This window comes from Neopsephotus bourkii, unplaced genomic scaffold (genome assembly GCF_033783945.1).
Source record: "Neopsephotus bourkii isolate Nb327-2 ecotype Australia unplaced genomic scaffold, CSIRO-AGI_Nbou_v1 NB_1768, whole genome shotgun sequence".
NCBI classification, from domain to species: domain Eukaryota; kingdom Metazoa; phylum Chordata; class Aves; order Psittaciformes; family Psittacidae; genus Neopsephotus; species Neopsephotus bourkii.
The window spans coordinates 7,966,088-7,985,784 of NW_026902242.1; the positions used below are offsets into that span (position 1 = coordinate 7,966,088).

The 19,697-nt window shown below is 46.3% G+C and overlaps 1 protein-coding gene across 1 annotated transcript in view; it reads right to left on the minus strand.

Moving 5' to 3' along the window:
- Positions 1-6,462, minus strand: part of GPC1 (glypican 1) — a 196,860-nt gene extending 190,398 nt beyond the window's left edge. Inside the window, exon 1 of the mRNA XM_061378930.1 lies at positions 5,893-6,462. Within this exon, the coding sequence (XP_061234914.1) occupies positions 5,893-6,049 (157 nt within the window). The 5' untranslated portion in view covers positions 6,050-6,462. The remainder of the gene's footprint in view (positions 1-5,892) is intronic.
- Positions 6,463-19,697: the final 13,235 nt, after the last annotated feature.

The following is a 19,697-nucleotide window of genomic DNA, read 5'->3' on the forward strand; positions in this document are numbered from 1 at the left end:
AACATGGCCCACTTCTGACCTAACTCATACAGGTGGAAACAAGGAAGGAAGTGCTCAGGGTTTTCAAAAAGACTCAGTCTATGCAGAAGGTCCAGAAGGGGCAGACACAAGTCAGCATCAAGCATTCTCCTCAGCTTTACTGACACACAACCAGAAGTAGCACGTTCAGCTCCTTTCTGAATTAGGCCTCAATTGATAAGATGCTCTTCCACAGCACAATCCCAAAAGGTGTCTCCACACGTTTGCTGCACGCCTGCTGCACGCCTGCTGCAGCACAGAAGTCAAGGGGATATGGGAGGTAGGGCTCACTATGCCAGAGCAGCTCACTGCCTTGATGCTATCCCCTCCAAAAGGCTACCTGCCTGCTACAGGTACACAAAAGCACCTCACAGGACAAATAAAGAAACAGTGTCCAGAAATATGCTGCCTTCAGCAGGAGCCAGGGCAGCAGAAAAATTAAAGCTGTTTCCCCAAGGAAGCCTGCAGATCTCCACAGAATTGGGATGTCTATTTCCCTGCTCTTCCCCTGAAATTCCAAGCCAGTATTTCCAGCTGAAAGCAAAAACAAAAGTTTCCCAATGCCCAGGACACCTGGAATCACCCTCTCACCTTCCCCGCTCCTCAATTCCACAGTCCCACCACACAAGGAACAGGAACACCCAAGCTGCTGCTCAGAAACCAGAACTGTAGCACCAGCCCCAGCCACACCGTGCTGAGACTACTGCAGACAGCAGGGTCAGGGCTGTTATTGCTCAGACCAGCAGCTCTCTGAGGCTGGGTCCATCCTTTATCCTGCCTTCCCCTTCCACACTGTGCCTAATGCAATTTGCTGCTGCAATAAAAACAGATGATACTTAACCCCCCCTTCCCTACTGATGGGCAGTGGTGGGTAGGGTGCAGAGCTTGGCTCAGTTGCTGTGATGCTCCATTGCCTCTGGTTTCAGTTAGCATTACTGTGACTTGCCAGAGGAAAAGGAAACCTCTGGCTCTAAATTTGGTGATAATCAAGTTAGCAGCTCCCTCCCCACCTTTGGTTAAGTCAAACCACACTTAATATTGAAATTACCCAGAGGAATAGATCTATTTGGTCCCCTCAATTCAAGACAGTCATACTGAATGCAATAGAACATTAAACCAACTGCTTCCCAATCCCTGCCAAAAGCCACATGTCACCTATCAAACCCATCCAGAGACTGACTGACATGTGTTCCTAAACAGAGCGGGGCACTTACAGGGCAAGAGCAGAGGGAAGGTAAGCCCTGCAGTTTCACTCCCTGGTAGGGGCGGGTGTCTCCAGCTACACGCGTGCACAAGTTTGTTTGGCAAAGAAAATACATGACTTTGCTTCACCAACAAAAGAAGCTGTTGAAATCGTTTTGTCAGACAGAGCTGGTAAGGATAATTATGCGGTGAGAGCTTAGTCATGCGGATCACAGTGACAGAGAGGCAGCTCTCTAAAAAACGATGCCAACACCACGGAACTCTAAGGCTATCCAAGCAGACTCCAGACCCAGCTCTGGCTCCTCCCGGCTCCGGCCGCTGCCGTGGCCAACCGCTAGAGGGCGCCCATTTTTTTCCCTAAATCCCATTCGGATCCTGGTTTTGCATGCACATGTTCTGCAGTCGGCCACAGCAAAACCACCCCGAAGTGCCCAATATCCACATTTCCCTGTGTATTTTGAGTTAAACAGAAATGGAAACACACAGTTCAGGCATGGCTTCCTCTAACCTTCGCACCAATCTACTTGTCATATGGCACAGTTACAGGTTGGGCAGAGAAGTGACCCAGAGCAGCCCTGCAGAGAAGGAACCTGGGGGTGCTGGTCAACGAGAAACTGAAAATGAGCTGGCTGCAGTGTGTGCTCGCAGCCCAGAAACCAACAGTGTCCTGGGCTGCATCAAAAGGAGTGTTACCAGCAGGTCAAAGGAGGGGATCCTGCCCCTCTGCACTTTGCTGTGCAGTTCTGGTGTCCTCAACATAAGTAGGACATGGAGCTGTTGGAGCAAGTCTCTAACACATACACTTGACAGTGCTCTCATCACAAAACCCAATTACGCAGCCTAAAAGGACCAAAAGATTACAAAGATTGTTTTGACTTATTTTAGCTAAGGAACAAGGGAAGCATGCACAGGTCTGTGACTGGGTGGGCAGCAACATAGCCTGTCAAAGTCCACTGGCTTCTTTCTGTGCCCTCCTCTTCTTTCACTGTGATACACCCACTGCCCACGTCAACAAACTCAACCTCGCAGAGAGCCAAGTCTAGGAAGGATTAATTTTGGGAATAAACAAACAAAAGCAAAAGCCTAGCCGAAACAGTGAGCAAGAGCCAAGCACATCCACATCAAATCACAACAAGTCTCCTCCAGTACTGGAGATACCTATCTCTGCTTGAGACACTCAGGAGCAGTCACCCATCCAACATCAATAACCCTACATCATTCCATCAAGTCAACAGAGAAGGCTGGATATCCCCCTAAAACACACTATTTTCTTCCATAGGCTTTCTCTCTTCCACTACAAACCACGCTGTGAGCCTCAGAAGACCAGCCCTTAGCACTGGCACTAAGTACACTTGGACCAAGACACCTCTCTTCTTCAACCACCAGTTTAGGGGACCCACAGTGGGGGTGATGGTGTCTGGGCAGCAAGAGTGAGAAAGTAGGAACTTGCTGCATCCAGAAGGCTTGAGAGGAAATGGAACTAGAAGTTTTCAAACTGCTTTCCCATCTTTTTGTAGCAATCACAGAAACCCCGTGGAACCCCCCAGGCATTCCAGCCGGTGAGCAGGAACAGTCTCCAACAGAGAGGAAAGTCTTACAAGTATGTCTTACAGAAGCAGGTCTCATAACTTTCCCAAAACCAAGGAGCAGGGAATGTTTCCCCCACTGTTAAAAGCTTTCTTCCAGGCAGATCTCCACCTGAGACTCCTGGTGCATGTCTGTCCTTTAGGATTACTAACACGAGCAGATGCTTCTTTCATGTTTGGAAGTTTTGCCACTGACTTCAAAGTAGGGAGATATAACAGTATACCCTAAACACCCTTAATAACAGCACCTGACACATTTAAAGTGCTTAGACATGTTAAAGGCATTGTACACCATTAGCAAAAACAGAGGAAACCTCATCTAGGTGGTTCATGAGAAACATGGTGAGCCAAGAGTCTATCCCTGAATCAGATGCTTATCTATTAGCCAGCTAATAACTGTGTGACTGCTCCTCGAACTGATCTGTACAGTCATAAGCAGGGACTACCTTCTGGTGAGCTGTGGAGGCTTTGTATTACTCATAATCCTCTTAAATCATAACAAAGAATACAGATTAGAAGGTGTAAAGCGTGCAATAACTGTTCTAAACCCAACATAAACACAGCCACCTCAGCCTGAGTCAGAGCCTGCATCATGGGAGCTTACTGAACTCCTTTTGAAGTCATGTTCTGAGGATGCAAGTGTGGTTTCACTCCCGGTGCTGGCCTGGTGTGACAGCAACATGCACCAAGCAGTGCCTGGAGCCAACTCAAAGAAGACAGGAGCAAGGTCAGCCCAGCATGGCAGCACCGCTACAGGGACAAGGCAGTGGGCTGAGAAATGAGTGTTCTCTTTTGCTTCAGGGCAAGCAATGGAAAGAGAAGGAACAGCAAGATCCCCTTGACAGAGGGACAAAAGAAGGACAAAGTGAAGAGCTTTTGCCTCTGGAGGGCTCAGAAATAAAAATGTGGTTCTCCGGGTAGCTCTGGTGAAGGGCACCATGAGGAACCTGCAGCACAGGTCCAACTGGAGCCACGGCACCTTCATCAGTGTTTCTTACCTTAGCCAAAAGTTGTTGTATGTTGATGTGTGTGTATTCCCAGGTGTCAACCAGGGGGAGCCTGACAAGGGTCCATACAGATTATGACCTCCACGGTCAGCAAGCTGAACTAATGCTGTTGAGCTTTTAAGTGATGACTGAGCACTTAGAATAATGTAGAATTATAAACTGCACCTCCTACACATAGGGATACTCAAGAGTCTTCCTTTTTAGAGACAACAAAAGTGGCATCCGACTTCTGCACTAACATGCACAACTGCCAAAAAGCATACAGGATATACAACACTTTTATGGACATTTCTAAGGCTAGTACTAATGTACATCAATGTTTTAACCATACAGTAAGTACAACAGCAGGAGGAAAGCACATTCATAAGCATCTCTCAGTCAGGAGGTATGCATGATAATTACCAATGAAAGTCATTAAGTCCGCTAGCTTAAATACTCGGTTTTAAATACCAGGCTAATTGTATCAGCAGCAGCAGGTTTATGGGTGGAACCTTCTTCTCCCAAGCACTCCTTCATATTAGTTTCCATGCAGTATTCCTCAAAGTTTTATAGCATTTATCTATAGTTTCCCTGTCTAAAGTAACAACCAGAGATGCCCAGTTTGATACTAAAGTTTTAACTACTGTTGCTCAAGACTTGTCAGCCTACACGTAGCAAAAAATAGTAAGAAACAAAACTCCTGCTTCCCAGAAACCTGTGTGTCCTCTACCACTTCTTGAGCATGAGTGGTTTGTAGGCACAAGATGTTTTACTCACGGCCAACCTGGGCTATGTAACACTTGTACCCGCTATCCCCAAGGCCTGCCCATGTAGTACTATCCCTGCACACAATGCTGTAGCCATCCCTATGAGTATTTGTAAATGTCTAGTCCTCCAAGAACTTTCCACTTGAAACACAGCTCTAATGTATTCACATTTGTCATAATTAGATGCAAATGTATAAAAAGCCACTTTCTTGCTCAGCTGAATTACTATTCTATTAATAGTGATGCTCAAATGATTTCAAAATTCCCCACTGTTTAACCTCAAGACTGCTCAGCTCATCTGGGAAACGTACTCTTTGTTGCAACTTGACAAAGAAAGTCTTAATTTGTCCATATGTATGAGACATGCACATGGTTCAGCCTATGGGGCAGATAATGACTCGGTTTCCCTGGAAAACTACACAATGAAATATTCAACATAAGGCATTCTGTAGCTTCGATGGGAACTACAAACTCAGTTTTTCTTGGGATGTCCCTGTAGGTTGGCTCTGGCACATACGCCTGCACGTTTTATGCTTTGTCTGAAGGAGGAAGCTCCCACAAGGGAGGGGAAAGCTTTCAGATATGGGCCATGAGTTGGTGTATCAAAACTTAGGTGAGAATCTATAAATCCAAACCAAAACCCCCAATACCTCAGCATATTTCCCTCAAGCTTTCAAGAAAAAAACCAACCCACCTAACATAAACCAGACCTTTAATATTCTTTGGTATTTCAGTGGTTTTCTGCAAAGAGGAGGAAATCAACCAAGATTTGTCCAAATCCAGAATGAAGGCAAGCGGACACACTCTTACGTAGGTTGCTTAGATTTCCTCTACGCTCTACGTGCTCGACACTGGGTCGTTTTACTCCTCCTTCGTTTTAACAAGTGACAAATGCCATTTATAGGTTTGTTCCCCACTCAAAAGAAGACGAAATGAATTCTTCTCTCTCATAACCTTGTGGCATTTTCCAGTTCCAGCACCAAAACCCACTACAGACTAATTATCCTGATTTCTGAACCAACCCCTGAAACCATTTCAATTGTACCCAAAACAGAAAAAAACGAGACAATGCAATAAAAGAAAGGAGCGCCGAACACTTGGACAGGCACACACCCTACACGCCTCCCCCCCGCGCCAGCTTCCTTCGCACCGCCACCGCTGCAGAGAGCCCGCTTCAACCCGGGCAGTGGCTACAGGGGGTGCCCGGCCCTCGGGGTAACCGGTCCGGTCCGACTCCTCGCCGCCGCGCCCAGACACAAACTCCAGCGGCGGGAGCGATCAGCCCCGGCCGGAACCCCCTCGCCCTCGGCTACCGCGCTCCACAGGACTCACCGGAGATCTCGGCCTGGGGCACGCCGCTGAGGCTGAAGCCCTTGGCCCCATACAGCTGCCGGACCTCGGCGCAGCTCCTAGCCTTGCCGCCGCTGTCACCGCGAGCCGGGGCGGAGGCGACACACAGCAGCCAAAATCCCCACGGGAAGAAACGCATCCTTCTCCGCTGGCCCCGCCACCTGCCGTGCGAAGGGCAAAGCCAAGGTCCCGCAGCGGGGAGGCGGCCGGGGTCCCTCTGAGTCGGCGATGCCGGGTCCGGGGCGCGGCCCCCTCCTTCCCTCCGTCCGTCCCTCCCCGGGCAGCCCCGGCGGGACGGCGCGCAACGGGGCTGAGGAGCCGCGGCTCTCGGGCGCTGCCGCGGCGAAGGCTCCGGCGAGTTCAATCCGGACGCCGCCGCTGCTTCGGCGGAGAGGGGCAGAGATCCAAGTTTGGCTGGGCCGGGCCGCTTTAGAGCCCCGGAGCGTGACCGTGGCAGAGGGGCTTTTGTTCTTAGCGCGGCTGCATCCCCGGGCAGTCCCGCCGCGATGCTGCCGGCTGCGGCGCGGCAGGGCCGGGCGGAGCAGGGCGAGGCGCGGGGCGGGCCGCAGGACTGCTCCCTCGGCACGGCGCGGGGCTGGGCTCGGCGAGCCGGTCCGTGCGTCCGGCGGCACCGCTCCACCTGCGCGCCGAGCCGGGCGGCGGGGGAGCTCCGGAGCGAGGCCGGGCTTCCCCCGCCGGACGTGGCATCACGCCGTCCCGCGCCAATCCCGCGCAGGGCGCAGCCCCCCGCCCCGCCCAGCGCCCCCGCCGCCGAGCCGCGCTCCCCTGCGGGGCTGCGCCGGCACGGCCCGCGGGAGCGCTGCTGAACCCGGGGTCCCGGCCGCCGGCAGCCAGACCCCGCCCGGGAAGGTTCACACCGGCCGCGGAGCACCGGGGAATGGGGTACTCGTGCGGTCGCACGCCGTCCTTGGGGAACAGGGGTGTTAAAGCCATCTTCGTCTGCGTCGTGGTCCGGGTGCTGCACCTGAAGACCCCGAGTGGCCCCAAATTTAGTGGGGAAACAATCACGCAGAAGACTTAAGTTACACAGCACTTAGCCAAGACGGTGAGTAGAAAGCATTGTAACTGGGAGCCTGGGCATTCCAGCAAGGTTCGAATGGGGGGAAGGGTTAAAACTGCCCCTTTTAGGAGTACACACGGAAAGGGAGGCTGTTTTCAACAAGAGATTGTCAGCTCTGGAATCCTACACAAGCCTGCCAGCTTCTGAACCTGGTGCTCTGCAGCTCTGCCAGCTGTGTTTTAAACTGCTTCCCACAGAACTGAGGCATCTGTGATCACCTCTGTCGAGGTAATGCCCATGTGTTTCCCCCCAAAAAAATAAGCACCAAGGCTTTTGGCCAGAATCACAGACCTTAAAGCTCATCCAGTTCTAACCCCCTGCCATGGGCAGGGGCACCTTCCACTAGAGCAGGATGCCCCAAGCCCCATCCAACCTGGCCTTGAACACTGCCCGGGATGGGGAAGCCACAGCTTCTCTGTGCAACGAACATCAAACAAATATGATATGTTTCAGGACCGACAGAGGACACAAAGATCACTCCTCCAAATCTTCAGCTGAGGGGGAGCAGTTGTTTTCTATAGAAAAAGGAGAGGGAATGTGCCTGTGCTTCAGCTGAAGCAGTGTGAGTTTACACCTTAGCAGACACCAGCCACCCCACACAGAAACACATCCCCCCAAAAAAAAACCCAGCAAAAATTTATCAGAGTTTAGCTTTTGGATTAGTCACTCAGACATGCAGAAATACATGGGAAATCTGGGTTGTTCATCTTGCTGCTTGAGAACCCCTTGTTCTCCTGAGGAACGAGTAATGGACAAGTAAATGACGCAAAGTAAGAGCCCCAGGGAGGAGAAGGATGGCAGCAGAGAAAAGTTGTTGCTTCCCTATGATGTTGCCTAATGATTTCCTATTAAATCTTCCTAATTAAATTCATTTACAAGATACAGCAAAGCAGATTTAGATCTAACTGCAAAGCCAGGGAGAAGTTGGTCATGGGGATCACTGCTAAGGTGACTGATACATCATTACCACCAAAAATTAAAGACTCCAAGTCAGATACACCCCATACACCCCAAATCTTGATTCTTTAGCAGATCTCTTTTGGTCTCTTGCTGTATCTCTCGGTCATGCCCATTTCAGAAACCCAAAGCTTACGGAGTACCGAAAACTTGGTACACCTCAGCCTGGAGTTGGCCTAACAGAGCATGGAAATAGGTCTTGTTCCTGGAAATACGTAAGGAAAAAATCTGCCATGGATAATGGAAAGTCTGACCTGCCCCATTTTAAATGGGATCTCTTTTGTAAATACAAGAGTACAATACACATAACAGGTAACCATGTATGTTAATGTGGCACAAGGTTACTTAAGCTCTTACTTCTAGGTGTTTATCTTAATTTTATAGCCATAAATATAAATGGCTATATATTTTGCCCATCCCAGGCTTTGAACACATCTCTCAGAGACGTCAGAGATCTCATCTAATTAATTCAACTACAGTAATAGCAGAAAACAAGCACCAGAGAAATCCATATATATACTTACAGGGCTACAGGAACATCAGGATCTTGGTTCCTCCTCCTGGAAAACCAAAGAGGGAAAATCAGATACTCACAGACACACCATTAATAACACTCTCACTTGGGCCTGTTGAGGGGAATGAACTGCAGGAATGCAAACTCCAAAGAGACAAAGTACGTGATAGAGAAGAAAGGCAGAGTCATATACCTCTTTATTATCTGGTCTGGCTGCTACAGAATGACGCGGGGTGGCACAGGGGACCAAATGAGTACCTAATTTTTCCCTTTCGTTATCCAAGCCTGAGGTTGGATCCTTGCTGCCATTGTATATCAAGAGCTTGCAGCTCTGCCTGAAGTGACCTCAGAGAAGCTCTCCATGAGCTGCAGCTATACCTCAAGTTTGCACCATGAAGCCCTCTGCAATCGTACAGAAATAACTGCTGGCAGGGAAAGAACTGAAACTGAAACCCTTGGGTTTGGCTTTGGAACCAACCCCTGAGCTACAGATCATTTCACAGACCCAAGTATTTCCCTTCCTCCTATACATCTCACTTCCTCAAGCTGGGTGACAACAGCGCCTGCAGCAGGGACTGAAGTCATGTCACTCCTGATAAAATCCTGAGGGACTGCAGCATGCGCTCTGCTATTCCCATGGTGAAACACCAAGGTACCCACTGCCAGAACACAGCACACTGCTAGTTCCCAAGCCCAGTGCAGAAGCTGGAACTGAATTCCAGGCTCTGCCATAAACCTCCGTGACAAAGTGACCATCATCAGTTCACTCACTTCCTAAAGAGGGATAAGAGGTGCTTCTTACCTGACCACCCACCTGTGAGATGCTCACGTACTATCACAAATAGAAGCTTGTAAGTAGGCAGATTAAAAATAAACCTCAGCTGATACAAGCTCTTCAACAGAGAAGCTATCTGCGAGTCTAGACAGGATCCAACCCTGAGCAAGCCAATCTATTTGTTTCTACGAACATGCAGGATTGAGGTAGGTACACTCTAAGCACATTGAAATAAACATCTTTAAAGCACCCTGATGAAAATGTATTTCTGGCAGCTGTGTTCTGTGTGTATTTGAGGACCAAATCCACTTCCTGAACATTCTTGGTTAAAAGAATGGAGCATTGCAAAAAGTGAACAAAAGATTGTCCAACCATGAGCAGAAAGAGCTAGAACTAGGGAATATAAGGAAAAGCACAGCAAAACACAAAGATAAGTAGATAAAATGCAGAGGAGGAAAAAAGCACACAGCCAGCCAGCAAGATAGTTAGAGGAAGACAGGAAATCCATCCTAGTGTGGGGATCACCTCTTGACAATCTGACAGAAAGTGCTGCCCACTGAAAAGCTGATCCAAGCACTATGTGTAAGAATGATGAAGAGGAGCCAAATAATCTGGCACAAGTGGGGAACGCTACCCTTTAATAAAGAAGTGAAGAGAGGCTTTGTACAACCTCAACTGTTGTTTCATTTCTTCAGCACTTCCCAAAAGTTTCATAAGGCAGCGGACATACCTCTTTTTTCTTTTCTATATGGATGCAAATCAAGGATAGAACAGGCAGCAATGCAATTACACCCACCAGAACTCCAGCTGGTTCCAAAATGGACCTATGCTGAGCTGCAGCAACCTGAATTCTGACAGCAAAACCAGATAAGCATATTAAATCGCATCGTATCTTTGATGCTACATAAAAGTATAGGGTGCTCCTACTTGGATTCACTGGTGTTTCCACCTTTTTCACTATTGTGTCAAGTGCAGAGCTCACACAGAATGGGGAGTGGGGAGGGGAAAAGAGATGGGCAAAGCCTATGTGGGCTACAGCTTCCTCTCAGCAATGTTGTGTAAAGAAACTCCCAGCACCTTTCCCTTCACCAGTCTTACGCTGCTTCTGATTCTGTGGAAAGATCAAAAAATCGGGCACCTTTAGATGGAAAATGTTCATCAAAGTAGGAGTATCTCAGTACCTTTTCCACCCGTTTCTTTTAATGTATGATTTACCTGTCTTCTGCAGGATCCGTGAAAGCTCTCCCTGTGGTCCCTGCCCTGCCCCCATCACTGGCTGGAGTTCAGCAGAAGCTGGATGTGTGTGTTTCGCTGAATCAAATCGAATTAAGTTACTCAGAGGATTTACTAGATTACACCTTGCTATCTACAGCTGCTTACTTCTTCACTGGCTTTTCGTTCAGTAGAAATCCAGCACCTGCTCCACCACTCTGCACACATTGCCTCATGACCCTCTTCTGACATGTGCAGGAAGCACCTGTCAGGTTGTTTTGGTCACCAGAAGCATCAGATGAGTCCCTTTGAATTGCTGGGACATCTATGTACGGCTAACAAACCCAGCTCAATCCCAGTGGACTTCATAAGAAGCCATTTGCTTTACAGAAATGCCAAGACCTGTTGGGATTTGTGTGTCCAGATTAAGAGTATTGCTCAATAGATATACAGAGTTGGGAATCCTGGACAGAGTGCCCAGAGAAGCTGTGGCTGCCCCATCCCTGACAGTGTTCAAGGCCAGGTTGGATGGGGCTTGGAGCAACCTGCTCTAGTGGAAGTTGTTGGAAGGTGTCCCTGCCCGTGGCAGGGGGTTGCAACTGGATGAGGTTTAAGGTCCCTTCCAACCCATGATTTGATGATCCTCCCCAGGTCTTGAGTGAGCCAGTTTCAGTTCCCAGAGGAATGATGAACACAATTCTGGCTGCTGAGGAGAAGAGGAAGGGAGGCTGCACCGAGAGCAAGTGTAGCAGTATATACCAAGGCTTGGCCAGTCGGATGCTTGATACTTTGGTGGAACAGACTCTTTAAATGCAATGCTTAATTCCCCCTGTGTGTTGCTAGTACTCTGCAGAGGGAGATTATGAACAGCTAAATAATTTCAGGCAGAGAATCTGGCTAATGCAGGTAATTACCACTCTGTGCTGTGTTTTGAATTGAACAATCCGATGTTACAGCAGCGACTTAAAGGAATGTACTGCTTTAATGACCTCTTACAAATGACGCCACCCTGCAGGACTGAACTTGTATTATATATGTGAGTCAGAAATTTCCCAGTAGAAAGAAGTCTTAAAGGCCAAAAAAATTAAACAAATGCCATAAACTCATTAAAGAAATGGCTGCTAATTGGGTCTGCCCCAGGAAGTACATTTCATCCTTTCTGTCCACTGCTTTCAATAAAGCTTTTCCCACTCCCAGCTGCCCAAAACATAGCCAACAATAAAAAAAGAACATGGAGATGACAATCTGATTTATGTTTGATAAGCAGAACTTAACAGCATGAAATGGCTTAAAATTTGCCCCCAAATGGTTAGAAATGGGTCATTCCAGCATGCCACTGAAGAGATATGTAGATTTCTCCCACTTCAACATTGCAATTGATGACTTTCTCTTATTATTCAAGAGGTTATATCCAGAGCTGACTGGTTTTGAAAGGGATTTTTCAAGTAAAAATCTCCCCTCATTCTCATCGTCAGTCTCTGGACACTCGTGTAAGAAAACTGCCAGTAGGAGCACACTCCGTTCCTATAAATACTAGCTCAACTATGTTCCTGAGCATTGGTTCGAGGCACATGGAAGTGGGATAGACATCCCAGGTTTCTGTGAGAAACAAAAGTTACAGCCAGGAAGGGAGAAATGTGTGGAGTGGCAATACAGGCATCTGGCAATGCTAATGGAACTTCTCAGCTGACACTTTATCCTCAGCTGTTGCTACACTAAACACTACAGACTAAAGCACTAGATGAATTAATACAATTATCTTGCATTCTGCTCAAGTGTTTATTTTTTCCCCTCACATCTGGTTAGGTACAACATAACCTGGTTTTCTAAAGAAAGTGACTACAAGGAAACACTGACAAGGTTGTACTGCAAAGCACTGAAAACCTCTGGTTGTGAAGAGAGGCTCTCACCCTCCAGGCTTTCCAGTGTGACAGACACCCAGTGCTGAGCGGTGTCAGGCAGAGGTGCAGGCAAAGCAGGGTTAGACCAGCTTGCTGGCAGGACAGCTAACCATGGATATCAAGCAGCCTTTCACGTACAGGGGTCAAAACCTGACTTGGAGGTTGGGAACGTATCCTTCCTGTGCCTTTTTCTCTGCAGTCTTGGTAAAGTGATAACCAAATGACACACAGTTTTCGATGTGTGCCAGCTTCACTTCTGAGGTAACTGTACACAAGTGGAGTTACAGCTGAAGTGGATTTGGGCCAGAATATTATTCATTTTAAGATCTATGTGTTATACAATACCGTGTATGAATCTGCTGTGGCTACATAACTTTAAGGGTGCTCAAAGAGCAAGCTCTCAGAAGACAGTGTGATGCCAGTGAAGGGACAGCTGTTTATCCTGGCTAAGGATTAAACACCGTTATAATCCAACATCCTCATGCGCCACTACAGGCCCTCTGGCTACTGGTTCTTTGGTCAGGACCACATAAACATCCAGTGTTGAATTTTTCAAGACACCAGACAACGCAAACTCATCTTCTTAAGATTAAGAATAGAGCTCTTAATCGGATTTCCTCAACCTGCCGCAAACCAGAGAGCACGAATACAAGAAGATGCAGAGCCACTGGGTGTTAGAAATGATAGAACTCGTCAGGACACTGAGTTCTTTCTGAAAGGGTTTTCTGTTGGTTGGTTTTTACAGTGCTACTTTTGAGCACAACCTTGAAAATAAATTGTTTGCAATAACTGTGTTTTTACATCACACCTATAGTTTTGTCTTAGGCAGGACTTTTCTTCTACAGCTAAAGGAGCAAAGCTTAGGTCCTTTGCCTCTATTGTAGCAGATGCCTGGGACATTGCTTTTTAAAGCATTTTAAATAGAAGTTGATGGACCAGGGGACCCTGGATCACACTTTCAAACCTTCCTTGCTGCCTTACAAAAGCGAGGCAGTTAGATGCAATGACTCACTCACACTGACATTTTTGGGAGAGAATGATGCCTTTTATAACAACATTGATATTCCTCCATTGATGTCTCAACACGGGCTAATTTAGAAAAGAAACATGTAGTGCAGGGTTGAGAGGTCACAGGCCAGCCAAAGAACTCATGAGATCATGGGCCCATGAAAGAAGCTCCAGCTTTAAAATCAAATAGCCTTTTTTTCTTTCTGTTTCTTTTTTTTAAGGAACAGGCAAACTTTTCTGAAGCGCCTGGAATTTAATATGAGCTCTCCTTTCACATACTGTGCAAATAAAAACTACACTGCAGAACGACTTGGGGGGGTTCAGGAGAGTTTCTCTCCAGAGGTCACTTTAATCTATACTGAGTAGAGAAAGAGGGAGAAGGAAGGACACACACCTACTTTCAGAAAGCTGCCAGACCTCTCTTCCAGCTCTGATGTTATCATTGCCAAGCCAACACCCTTCTCAGATTATTCTCCCCACAGCCTGCAATGCCTCTGCAGTCTAGTGAGTGTGAAATTACATTATCAACTGTTGGATTATTTGTGGCTGTTGTGTTCTGCTCTATCCATACTAGTCTTTTCCCAGTCTCCTGATTTTTCCCTGCCAGACCTAAAAGAAAAAGATTTGGGGAAAACAAAGCTTACAACATAAGAAATCTACTTCCACGGTGTTCTACAACCTGATGTTTACCCTTAAATGATTTTAAAACAGATTTGGGTTTCAGATTAAAATTGGGGCCAGATTTTCTGGCTTTGAGTTTTTTCAATGACAGCTCATCCACAAATTATTCTTTGTTTTCCCCAAGAAGAGGACTGTATGAGTTTCTTCCTAATACTAGGTGTATATAAAACTAATTATGGACTGACAGAGACTATTTTTTTGACTCCAAATGAAACAGAATACCTTTGCCTTTATAAAGCAGCCTCAAAACGTCAATGTTGGATTTAGAAATGAATTTGCAAAACCAAGAGGCCTAATGTGCTGTGTTCCCTCCTCCCTTCAATGCAGCAGCAGCTAACAAATACAATATATATAAAACATATATCTTTGGTATGAGAATTTGTTATTAAATCAAAGCAATTAGGCACAGGAATATGCAATTGATAAGAGTTTATTCTTCATAAATATGACTAAAGAAATTATGAATTTTCAAGACATAGCTCATGTCTTCCGAATTCAAGAAAATAAAGATTAGCTCCTACAGTGAAGCCCTACTGAAGCCTTGCTGTCCTCCCAGATTTCCATAAGAAAATGCTTCCTCTCTGTGCTTTCTTGGCCCTTGGTTTTGTAACCTTAACAAGGTTCACAAACTCTAAAATAACCAAGTATAAGGAACCTGTTATGCTTACTGATCAGTGAGAAAGATTTACTTTTGGGACATACTCAAAAACACTAATAAGAACTGTATGCATTTGCTTAACCAAGTGATGGCTTGTACTAGATACCAGTGTATCCATGCTTGAAAGGAGACTGATCCAGCGTTAGAGCCATCTGCAGTCTCAGACTCACAGTCCTTCCTAAATCCAGCCTGGTGGAAACAAGAGACTACGCAGCATCCACCAGGAATATAATTCTTAAAGGCTTCTATTTTCACTCCTATGGCCCTTCACTATGTGAATGAATGTGCTGATGACCCTGCAGTGAGCCCCTAAGTCCTCATACATGCTATGCGCTCTGCTAGCAAGGCTGTCTCTAACATCTATGTTACAAGCACCAGCCTGATAGCTCAAGTGTAATTACAAAAGCTAATATCAGAATCTAGAGTTGTTCACTTAACAGCTGCTGTTGCTCCCATGTCCTCAAGGCACATAAAAGTTGACCCATCTATGGCTGCGATTGGCTTGATGGGTCACAAGGTGAGAACACAGTGCAGCGTGTCCACAATGGCCTTCCTGGGTATCAAAGCACAGCAGTACCTGAAATCCTTATAAATTACACCAGTATAGTACCTAACCTTCTTATGTTAGGCTTAGGCAATTTCCTCCCTCCTCCTATTGCTCATTTTCCTCAACTCACAAATGTCTGTTTCACACAAACAAGAAAAATAAGCTGACAAACACCCTACCCATAACTCAATTTTAAGGGAGAAAAATAAAATTTCCCCCAAATCTTTCTTTCCTAATGTTTTGTGAAATGAACTGTTGAAAACTTATCTATTGAGAAGGAGCTGAAAACCATTCCCTCCAAAAAGTAGCATAATAAATGTACTCTTCAAGAGATGCAGTGTAGCTCACAAGAGAAAGCCCTCTTTTTCTGCCTTTATGGGTTTTGGTTAAGCCTTCTGTCCAAATGGATTTGGAAGTTTTGATGGCATCGTCTTAAATATTGATTCTGTATATGAGAAGCAGAACTGGAGATAGCCAAATGCAGAGAAGAACTGCAAAATTATCTTTGTTAGCTCAGTAAGGATGGCTGGAATCTCTTTGCTGAAGCTCCCCTTAACATCAGTGGGAATTTTACATAGCTATTAAGCACAGACCTCACTGGAGAGATTCTGAGGTACAAACTGCTGGAAGCTCAGAGGGTGTCAATGTGGAAGCACTGCCATATGTTCTTCCCTATACATGCACTTGTGACCCTTGTCAGACACCTTTGGTCTAACCCATTCTCAGGCACACTTTAGTCTCCATTTACTAATCTGGTTATCTGAAACCCTTTCAAGTTACAGTTACATAAACAGCAGCATTAAGAACTCAGGTGACTCCCAATGAGTCTCTGCATGCACTAGGGTGCCTCAGCAGCAGTATGCTGGTTTCCTTGAATCAAGCAGCCTAGCTCCAGGGAGCCAGGATGCATGGGTTGGTGATGCTGAGGACAGGCTCCTACCTCTTTGTCCCGCAGTGTGCAAGGAGCTTCCCACAGATGTCTGGGCAGTCTCAGCTCTCGTATGGTGTCCAGAAGAGAGAAGTATGCTTATGTGATGTGATGCTTAGGAATGCCTTTGGGGTAGTAACAGGATACAGAAAACCCTCTGAGGTATCTTAATGGCTTTGGCATGGTTCCCCTTCCCAAACTCGTATTTGTTTCTATGACATACACATAATGATGCCAGCAAAGAACACAAGTTACAGATATCCATGGAAGTTCATAAGAACAGTAAACTCATTCATCATGATGGTACCTTTTAGCATGTCTGTGCAAACCCTCCAACACCACCATATATTCCCTTTCTCTTCTTCCATTCCCCATCTATCTCCCTTCCTGATAGGTTGTTGTTCACTCAGCTAGAGGATGCTGTTAGGATGCAATTCCTCCTGTTTAGGCAGATCGCTTTGCCTTTCTAGTTCTCCTCCTGATCCTGACAGTCCAGGAAGCATGTGGCTTAGAAGAGGAGCTGAACTCACATCTTTCTAAGAGTAATCACAAAACCTAAGGTGGATGAGCTTTTACTTGCTTTATTTTGTACTCATTCAGCAGTGACCCACAGCCATGAAGAGCTTTTGTCTGTGTGCAATAATCAAGCAAGTCACGAGCTCAACTCAGAACTTGCTATGCAGGCCCGCTCCAAGTCAATGCTTCATCAATTCATTTGACTGGTAGGGGTGATAGAAGGTCTCAGGGGCCCTCCTGAGGTTTAAAATCCAAAGAAATCCAGGTACGAAGGTGCCCTGTATCTTTCTAAGGCTTCTCTTAATTGGGGACTAAGCTCATCTACTTTTAATTTCATATAATGAGAAAGTACAGACTTACCTTAGTAAGAACATGGCAAATATTAAGTACTAGAAAGGAAAAAGAAAGACAATACCTACCAAGGAGGATAAGTCTGAGAGTCTGGGGCTTACGCAGTATGAAGCCGAAAAAATAAAAACCAGAGAACATGGAAATTAAGAGCAGTACTTGTTAATTAGAGAATACTGAAAGCAGCAGAATAATGAGAGACGTCCACTTTTCACCTGCAACAATGGAGATAACTCTTAGGATTAAATCTCTGGTCCTAGTACATGGTCCTCTTAGAGAGGGGCACTAACACCATTATCACTGAGTTTATCACATGCAAGCACCAGATTGTGCCTTAATGTGCTGAGGGTTCTCCTCTAAACTGCGTGGTGATGTTAAGCAGACCTCATGGAGCTGAACTACCTGTTATAAGAAACTCTGTCATGGAAAAAGTCAGAATTCTATCATTATTGTTCCTAGGTTGGCAGAATTGCAGCGGGGACACCCAGCTGACTGACTATCTGTGGCTTCCTTTCCAGCCGGGCTTAAGCAGCTGACAGCAAATGAGGATCTGCATCCCGCCTCTGGTTTCAGGCAGGAACCGGTTTTATTAGGAGGACAGGGACAAACAAACTATAAATAAAACTGCATGAGGACTTTATGAATCAGTGTTTAAAAACTTAACTTTTCATCAGTCTGGCTGCTGCTCTGCTCTCTCTGATGTCACTTTATCTCAGCAGAGACACAGGCAGCCTGTATTCTTTTAACCTCAGCATGCTGCCACCGGTCTTTGATATAGCAGCTGTCTCATAGCTACCACTAGATTTCAATTAAACCAGGTTATATTTAGGGTGAAAATAAGGCTATTTTAAACTGCCATACCTGCCAACTTTTATTCACTCTCAGCAGTAGTTATTTTATTTGATGTTCCTGGTTTTAAGCTGTGCCATCTATAAAATTAAAAAGATAACAGAAATGGTGATGTATTTTGTATTCACATCATCGAAACCCTATCATTAAAAGCAGCACATGTCTACAGAAAAACACCCTTAAAGATGATAAATAATAAAATGCTCCCTATTTATAGCCAGGGTTGCTAGCACAGACTGTCCATAGTGGGACAATACAAATGATTCCCCAGTGCCAAGGAAAAGTAAACTTGCCTTTTTCCCTACTGATCACAGGGGCCTATTGCTCACATATTTAGTGCTTCCACAGAAAGAACTCATAGAATCACAGAATCAGTGAGGTTGGAAAAGACCTTTAAGATCGTCAAGTTCAAGCTTTACCCCACCATTAAACCACGTCACTAAGGGTCTTGTCTAGGGACAGTGACTCCATCACTTGTTCCAGTGCTTGACAGCCCTTTCAGGGAAGGAATTGTTCCTAATATCCAGTTTAAACACCCCCTGGTGCAGCTTGAGGCCGTTTCCTCTTGTCCCATCCCTTGTTCCTTGGGAGCAGAGGCCAGCCTCCTCCTGGCTCCATCCTCCTTTCAGGCAGTTGTAGAGAGTGATAAGGTCCCCCCTGAGCCTTCTCTTCTCCAGACTAACCCCCCAGCTCCCTCAGTCATTCCCCATCACACTTGTGTCCCAGGCCCTGCACCAGCTCCATTGCCCTTCTCTGGCCCCACTCCAGCACCTCAATGTCTCTTGTAGTGAGAGGCCCCAGGTGCAGCCTCACCATTGCCCAGTACAGGGGGATGATCACTGTCCTGGCCCTGCTGCCAACACTGCTGCTGATACAGGCCAGGATGCTGTTGGCTTCTTGGCCACAAGTTGCTCATGTTCAACTCCAGTCATCACCCCCAGGTCCTTTTCCATAAGCAGTTTCCAGCCAGTTTTCCCAAGCCTGGAGCATTGCAGGGGATTGCTGTGGCCCAAGTAGAGGACCCAGCACTTTGCGTTGTTGAACTTCTTATCACTGGCCACAGCCCATCGATCCAACTACTCCAGACCCTTTGCAGAGCCTTCCCACCCTCCAGCAGATCAACACTCCCACCCAACTTGGTGTTATCTGCAAATTTACTGAAGGTACACTTGATCCCCTTATCCAGATCATCAGTGAAGTCATTAAACAACACTGGCCCCAACACTGAGCCCTGTGGGACACCACAAATGGCATGTGGAATGTCAGTCTAACACTTCCATGTTGTCCAACACAACACACTTATCTTGGGGACAGATTATGTGATTCGGGGGAAAATAGTTATATCTCCTTGCGTTTTCACTTCAGACAGTCATCCCTTTTCTCCTTCTCTATCAATATTGCATCATTCACACTTGATCAGCAGGTGACACACAAAAGCCCCATAATGGACTTACCCTGGTGCCCACTGCCCTCCCTCCACCATGGTGGGGCACTTTCCGTAACAGTGTAATACGCAGCCTCTGTTCAGTGTGGTCCACTGTCATTCAAATGCTGTTACACATACACACAAATGTAACCACATGCACCCCCTGAGATGCTAACCTTGCTCCAAGAGCACATCTCTGTTCTAAAATGAGTGAAATACCCGTATTTTTCAGTAATGCAATTACCTGCATGAAAATGATGGTGCACATCTTTATGTGAACAAGAAAGAAAATCTTATTTGAGTCATATAAAATTTAATAGGCTATAAACATAGCTAAGCCAAAAGATAACTCTCTCATGCAAAAGCCTGATCATTAACAGTCTATA